This window comes from Nicotiana attenuata, chromosome 5 (assembly GCF_001879085.1).
Source record: "Nicotiana attenuata strain UT chromosome 5, NIATTr2, whole genome shotgun sequence".
NCBI lineage: Eukaryota > Viridiplantae > Streptophyta > Magnoliopsida > Solanales > Solanaceae > Nicotiana > Nicotiana attenuata.
The window spans coordinates 2482156-2490668 of record NC_031993.1 but is presented as its reverse complement, the minus strand read 5'-3'; the positions used below and the strand labels follow the sequence as shown (position 1 = coordinate 2490668).

The 8513-nt window shown below is 34.5% G+C and overlaps 1 protein-coding gene across 1 annotated transcript; it reads right to left on the bottom strand.

Moving 5' to 3' along the window:
- On the bottom strand, nucleotides 4847-6815 carry LOC109225178 (30S ribosomal protein S31, chloroplastic-like). The gene is made up of 3 exons (XM_019389765.1): nucleotides 6514-6815; nucleotides 5954-6018; nucleotides 4847-5162 (listed from the first exon to the last, which is right to left on the bottom strand). The coding sequence occupies exons 1-3, from the start codon at nucleotides 6677-6679 to the stop codon at nucleotides 5040-5042; spliced, it is 354 nt and encodes a 117-aa protein (XP_019245310.1). The 5' UTR covers nucleotides 6680-6815; the 3' UTR covers nucleotides 4847-5039.

The window sequence follows — 8513 nt, the reverse complement described above, 5'->3', positions numbered from 1 at the left end:
TTTTTTAAGAATTTTTTTTGACAGTTATTGTATTGTCGTTGTGCTGATGGACAATGATGTTTGATTCTCTTTTATACATTTTTTTCATTTTTACTTATCCAGCTCGTGTCATGCTTAAACATTGTTTATGATTGTAGTTCGTAATTTTTGATATATCAACTTAAAGACCATGCTTGAATTTGTATACAGACTTCAAAGTAGTTTAAGATTATTTCTTTTGGCTCAAATGATAAGAGCTTTTGTCGAACCCCTTTCATTATAATTTTGCTCCCCTCACACTAGTGTTGCCTCCTCTACATTGGTGTTTCAGCTTTCTTACATTTCCTCTTTTTTCTATCTTGCTTCCGGATTAGGTTTTGTTATATGTAAATTCTTACATTGGATAAAGCCTAATTCCACTGTCCTTTGAAGATAAGACCTTAGTGAAAACGGACTTCCTTTTTTAAAATTGCTCAACCATGTGGCAAATCCTTTTTTTTTTTTTTTTTTTTTTAGTCCATGCATTCTTGCAAAAGAATTCATATTTTTCTCTTCTTTAATGTGGTGCTTATAGTTCTCTGAGCCGAGGGTCTATTGGAAATAACCTCTCTATCTCCACAAGGTAGAGGTAAGGCTGCGTACACACTACCCTCCCCATACCCCTCTATGTGGGATTATACTGGGTTGTTTGTTTTTGTTGTTGTTATTGCAAAAGAAATGATTTCCTATGAAGGACATCTTGCCAAAAGAAACAAACATCATCAGAGAATGCTCCTTTCATGTTCATTGTAACCATATTAAGCATCAAACTATTGCCTGTTTTAGTTCACTGCGCCTTCTTTTGAGTAACCAGGTTTTAGCTTAGTGCCTTTGCAATTGATTCTTCACCAAGCTCGAACTCTTGGGTTATAGAATTAAAGCTCCTCGTTTCTTTTGTTCTCTTTTTCTCGAATGAACGTTGCTATCATCTGAACCGAGTAACTTCGGGTGTGTTTGGTAAGAAAGAAAATGTTTTCCATGGAAAATGAATAGTTTTATTACTTATTTTCCCTTGTTTGGTTGGTGAGTGGAAAATATTTCCCGAAAAATATTTTCTATTGTTTGGTTAGAGAGTAGAAAAATTTTTTTTTAGAAAAATATTTTTTACGCAACTCTCCTCCCCCTCCCCCTCCCCCCCACCCCTCCCCCTCCCCCCCTTCCCTAAGTCTCTAAAAATTGACACAACCCAAAGCAACTAATATGTTGCTTTACTTTTTTACGTAAAAACCGCGAACTTTCGAACCCGTAAACTTTATAATTTCTAAACCCGTAAACTTTCAAACACATTTAAACCTCTAAACTCATAAACTTTTGGAACTTGTTAAAATTTCGAAACCTGTAGTCGACAGATGAAAAAAATTAAAATTGAAAATATATTATTAAAAAAAAAAATATTTTTTTCCCGGGGGGGTGGCGGGGGTAGTGCAGAAAAATAAAAAAATAGAAATTTTGAAATTAAAAAAAAAAGGTAAATTTTTATTTTGCGCAACAAGGGGGGAGGGGGTGAGGGGGGTGGGAGGGGGCAGGGGGCCAGGGCCGTATGTGCAGAAAAATTAAAAAAAAATAGAAATTTGAAATTTTAAAAAAAAAAGTAAAAATTTTTTTTTTTGCCGCGGGGGGGGGGCGGGGGGGGGTTGCAGAAAAAAAAAACGAAAAACAAAAATTTGAAAATTAACAAAAAAAAAAAGCTAAAAAAAAAAAATTTCTTTTTTGTGCGGGTGGGGAGGGGGGGCAGTGAGGGTAGGGTGGCGGGATAGAGGGTGGTATAAGGGAGATAGCCAGAGCATTTCAATTTCGGAATTCTACCCACATTCGCAAATTTAATTACTGGGTCAAAAACCTAATATCACTGAACTTATAGCTGGATTTGTTAACTCATATACAGCACATAAGACGAAGGGTGTGTTTGGTTGAAGGAAAACATTTTGGTATGGAAGGGAAACATTTCCAAAAATGTTTCCTCCAATTCCCATGTGGTGCTAATATTTTGAATATTTTCCTAAAATTCAACTTCCATTCCTTCCAATTTGGAAGAAAATGTTTTTCCTTATCAAGAGAAAGGGAAAACATTTTCCAAAACTCCTTTCTCAAACCTTCCGCCCACCCTACCCCCTACCCACCCCACAACCCTCCACCCCAAACCCCACGCCGCTGACCTCACGATAACTCTCCAAAAAAAAAACTGGATATATTTAATATTTAATTTATTAATTAAAAATTTCCTTTTTTAAGTTTTTTAAGAAGTGAGATTTCAGTTTGGTTTTTTCGTCACACCCCCCTGCTTATTCCCCGCCCAAAACCCTTACCTCACTGCCCCCCCCCCCTGCCGCCCGGTGGGCCCCCGCCGACTCCAAAATATGAATACGGCTTCAAGTGGTAGCGGGTGCGGTAGGTTGGGGATAGGGTTGGGAAGGTTGAGAAGGAGTTTTTGGAAAATGTTTTCCCTTCTCTTGATTAAGGAAAACATTTTCTCCAATTGAAAGGAAAAATGAGTTGATAAGGAAAATATTTTCCAAAATATTAAAGCCAACCAAACATGGGGAAAATTGGAAAACATTTTCTGGAAATGTTCTCCTTCATACCAAAATGTTTTCCTTCATACCAAACACACCCTTCGTCTTATGTGCTGTATATGAGTTAACAAATCCAGCTAAATAAGTTCAATATATAGTTTTTGAACCCAGTAAATTAAATGCGATGTGGTAGAATTCCGAATTTGAATGCCTCTGGCTATCTCCCCATACATAATTGAAAGAATTACAAGAAAATACACATGACTTCACACCATAATAAAAAATGGCCCATGTTTTTAAGTTTTATCCCACCTAGCCCACATTGTACATATTTTGAAAGCACTTGCAAATTCAAAATATATGTTTTTACAACAATTGCTTCTAAAAGCTATGGAGTTAATTCTTTGTTCTCACAACTATTGCTTTCACTCTCTTTTCTTCTCACATCTTTTATATATGCTTCAAAGGACCGTGTATTTTCTGCTTCTCCTCTTGTGTCACCTGCTTGCAATGAAAGAAAATTGAAGAGTAGAAGTCCACCATTGAAGATCATTCAAAGCTTTGCTTTTGAAAATGGGTTGTTTTGAATTTGTTAGTTGTTTGGATTGGGTATTGTTCCAATTTATTGAAAATATCAAAAGGAGTACAAAATTTAAATTTGAAGTGATTTGGAGCAATGTTTTAAAAGGCGGGGGCGTGAGGCGAGGCGTTTTACCTCTGGCGAGGCGAGTCGTAAGCCCTGAGACATGGGGCGTAAGTCCCACGGATCTTTAAATTTTACTAATTTCAAGAATTTTAAAATAGTATAAAATAAAAAGTAATTATAAAAATTACATTAAAATCACAAAATTATAACAAATAATCTATTTAAAATATTTATAAATTATAATTCAACTATGATTTATACAAAAGTATGATATATATCATAATATGCAAGTTAGCTGCAACGTCGTTGCAACTCAAACATCAAAAGTAATATATTCGGTGTGAAATCTTATATGTATCTCTTAAGGAGTAATTATCTTGAAAGAATTTCGATATTATAATTTTTTTTTAAATACTCCCTTTATTTAATATGTATTCGAAAGAGAATTTATATAAAAATATAATTCACAATTTAAATATGATTCTCTAGCATTATTTATTTTTAAGTTTCAACAAGTTAATAAAGTGAAACATAATTCACTGTACTATATCATGATAACTAATTATTTGTAAATAGTTACTAGTTAATGCTGAGCTATTAAATTAATAAGTATTGTATCTCGTAAACGTGAAAATAATAATATTTAGAAAATAATTATAAAAACTAATATAATAAAGACACAACCAAAGTTAATAAATAAATACTTTTAAATGAAAGATTTATTTAAAATTTACTATCATAGCAATCTTAGCGGATAACGTGCAATAATTTTTATTTTAATTATGACATAAATACTCTCAACTTAATGATTTATGATTAAGAAAAAAGTAATTTTGAATAGTCAATGATTTATTAAGAAAGTTTGACGATTTACAAGATTAGTTACACACAATTGTATAAAGTTCTATTAGGCGAGCCCAGTACGCTGGGCGTTGGGCGTGTCCGGGGCGTAAGCCCCGACGGCCGAGGCGTAAGTCTCATGGAACTAAGTCCCACATATAAGCCCAGGGGCGTTTTACGAGTGCTCCGCCCGATGGCGAGCCCCGGGCGAGTCCCAGTTCTGCCTTTTAAAACAGAGATTTGGAGTAGATTTGAGCAAGATTTGAATTAAATTTCAGAAAAGACGCAAGAAATAAGACGAAGTCAGTTTTTTGTATAATTATGTATAATATTGTATAATATTGTATATGAGTGTAGAAACACACCTTATACACTGTTATACACTTTTATACACGTTTATACAAGCGTCTGTAGACGAACTTCTTCCACGATTTTCAGTTGCAATTCTTATTCAAAACCAGTCCAAATCTCCATTAAATGACTTCAAATTTTATATACAACCTCCTTATACTATTTCTAACAAGTCTAAATAACACCCACTCCAAATTTTTCATAAAATCAAATTCGAAATTTAAACCCACATATTTAAGCTTGTTAAAAATCTAATTTTCACCACCCAAATGAAGTTGGTTTGTTGAATTAATATTTGAGTCACAATTACTGATTCGAAAAGTAATTTAAAAGCTTGAGGAATCTTTTTAAAAATTAAATAGTAATTTTGAGAACCTATTGGAGTTGAATGTTGAATATTAGCTTATTATTTATGGGCTAGTTGATTGTAAATTGAAATATGGGCTATAAAATTGAAAAGTATAAAGCCCAGTTGTTCTAATATGAAATTTTCCCTACATAATTTAAAAGAAGGGAACGTTTTACGTAGAACATTCAAGCAAACTAGAAATATCAGTTCAACAACTAACTAATCGACCTTAATTTCGGTAAACTCACAGAAATTAACAAATTGTAGGAGATTAGAGCAACATAAAAGTAGAAATTGCAGACAAACTTGCTAACTCGGTAAATTAGGACTCAACAATCTCAATTTTAACGACTTGTCCATCATCAAATGGATCTCTTTTTGGAGCAGCTGGAGGTGCTGCAACCCTAGGTGGTCCTCTTCCCTTCTTCTTATTCCTTGGCCTTGCCTAAACGAATTCATAGATGCGCAAAGAGTTAATATCAGTTTAGTTAAAAACTTTATTCAATCAATTATGCATCAATCTCAAACTACTTAGACCATCCATATAAACCCCTTTATCTATACTTGAACCGAGGGTCTATCAGAAATAACCTCTCTATCTTCACATGGTAGGGAGGGGCGGATGCACTCTTAGTGAAGCGGTGTCACGCGACACGACTTCGTCGATTTTTTTTTAAATATATATATATACACACTATGATGAAAGGGATAAGTAGAAAAAAATGACATCACTTGACATAAATTGTCTCTTGGTGCATTGGTTATATGCTTAATTTTGCTCTAAAAGGTCAGAGTTTCAAACCGCAACTAGCACATTTTTTTGCAAATATTTGAAAGAGTATGTATGGTTAAAAAATATGATGAAGTAGAATTGAACTCAGGACCTTTTCTAACTTGAAACTCAACAAAATCGATAGACTAGAATATTTCTTCTCTAGAAGTATGATAATTGAAGTTATTATTCTTGTACTTCTATAAATTTTGACACTGTCTTACAAAAATTCCTACGTACGCCCCTGATGGTAGGGATAAGGTTTGCATACACACTACCCTCCTCACGCTGGGTATATCGTTGTATCTCTTTCTCTATTAAGGTTCCTTTCATTGCAATACTAGTAAATGATTGTTTAATTAAATAAAAGGTTACCTACATCCTTACACAAATACACAAGTTTTCAACTAAACTATAAAAAACAAATTACATTTTAAGAACTTAAAGAGTGAAGCCAAACTCACATTGCCAAAGGAGTGATTGAAGCGCTTGCCTTTTGCAGTTTTCTTGTCGCCTCTGCCACAGTAAACTGAAATCAAATGCATAAGATCATTGTCCTGAATTAAATTGCATAGCAGTAACAAAAGAAAAATTCAAAATTTGGGCGGTTTTATAATTGTAAGGTTAAAAAATAGGGCAAAATTAAATACAAAACTAGCCGGTCCACTAAAAATAATTGCATTCGCTAGCCGAAAAGTGTATAAAATATGTACAGAGACAGCCGGATGCACAAGGCATCCTGCATACATGCGGGTTTAGGGAAGAGCCGCATCCCAAGGGGTGTGATATAGACAGCCTACCATAATGCAAGCATTAGTGGCTGTTTCCACGACTCGAACGCATGACCTACAGGTCATACAGAGACAACTTTAGTGTTGCTCCAAAGTTTCCCTTTGTATAAAAGATGTATATTTTTTGTATATAGTACACATATATACAAAAAAATATACATTTTATTAGGAATTATTTTTAGGAGCGGCTAAAAATATTTCTCTTAAAATATGGTTCTACAAGTGCTCCATACTCAATGGAAGTTTTGCAAATGTGACATTGGAAGATACTGATGCTGAAGATGTTGCTGAAACTGCGACGCCGGAGATGGACACAGAACGAGAGAAAGATAAATTAGGAGAGAGAGCCGCCATGGATTGAACAGAAATAGGAACTGAACCAAGTAAAGACGACGCCATATTGAACCTGAAGTGATAATGTGGTATAGAATTAAAGCTTGTGGCCGTTCAAAAGCTTTATGTTTTCTGGATAATGTCTTAAGGGATAAAACGATACCCAGTGTTCAATGGCTCTGGAAGCTTGTCTCTTTCTTTTTTCTTTTTTTTTTTTAAAGAAAGAAAAGAAAAGAAAAGAAAACTAACTAAGGCTCCCGAAATTTAATCTATTGATAAGTTCAATTTCTTTTAAAACATGTGATGTATTAAAAAAATTAAAATTCTTTTATTTATTAGAGGAAATGAGATGTTTAAAGAAAAATTAAGAATAGTTTAGGCAATTTTATGTTTCAAGAACTTGAAAAGAAATAGATAAATATGGATTGAAAGAAGTGTTATGTAGATGGAAGTAGGGGTCGCCTTGAAAAACTGAGTGAAATGGCAATCATAGAACAAAAGTTTACTACTACTTTTTTTTAAATAAATCCAAGGTTTTTTTATTTGTGAATATGTAGGGTTTGAAATAAAAGAGTAATAGACTAATAGTAGACTATGGAATTCCCATTATCATCCATGTAAAAACTTGTTTATGCTGGAAAAGAAAAAGAAAATAAAGGACAGGTTTCAATTGCATATAGATGTCTTGGTAATTCTTTTTATTTTTTTACACCAAATTAATGCATGATATATGTCGTTAATATACATTATCTATTATTTAATTATGATTAATTGATGTATATATTTTTATTTTTAATTAATTAAATTAAATTATTTGATTTGAAATAAAGTTATGGTGTGTAAAAAGTTCGTAGTTATGCTCTCTACTACTCACCTAAAATTCCACCTTCCTTCGTCATCATGAGTCATCCCTCCCCCTCCCCTCCACCGCTCCTCCACCCATCCAACACCACCACTGGAGGAGCCACGAACATTGATACTCCCCCTTTCCCATCCCACACCATTGTCCCCACTCCCTCCTATCTCCGTACCCTAGTTTCTACTGAGATGGCCCCTTCCTCTCTTCATCAACCTTATTCCACAGCGACCACACTAGACCTAACTGATGAAAACACAGTACAAGGTGACCCTACTCTCTTCATTCCTCTATCACCAGAGGATAAAAGTAGATTGTATACACCATGGAAACATGCAGTTATCGTTAAAGTTTTTGGCCGTAAAGTTGGCCACCAAATTTTAAGACAAAAAGTTCATGCACAATGGCAACCTACAGAAAACCTACCTCTAATCGATTTAGGCTCAGATTTCTTCCTAATTAAATTCCAAAAAGAGGAGAATATGCAGCGTGCTTTATTACATCAAGGACCTTGGTTTGTTTTAAATCATTTTCTCTCTGTCCGTTAATGGACACCGAAGTTCATATCATCTGAAACGAAACTACAATACTCTGCAATTTGGTTGTGTCTGCCTGAGTTACCTACAGAGTTTTATGATTTACAAATCTTACAGAGAGTTGGTAACAAAATTGGCAAACTCCTAACTGTTGATGCATGTACGTCTTCCACAACTAGGGGTCGTTATGCCCGGCTATGTGTTGAAGTACCATTAGATCAACCACTAAAAACACACGTTTTTATTGGAAGCCATAGACAAACAATCCTTTACGAAGGACTGAATATGCTGTGTACCAGCTGTGGCAGACTTGCCACAATAAAAACTTTTGTTCCTTCTCTTCACAGTCAAAAAATCAAGCTGCCACCTCTTCCTTAGCCCAATTAAATCCCGATTCTAATATTGCTGCTTCAATCACCATCCCACAATCAGAAACGGAGTGGAAAACAGTCCAATTTCCAAAGAGGAATCAGTCCAAGCCACGTACGCCGCCTTACCTATATGCAGG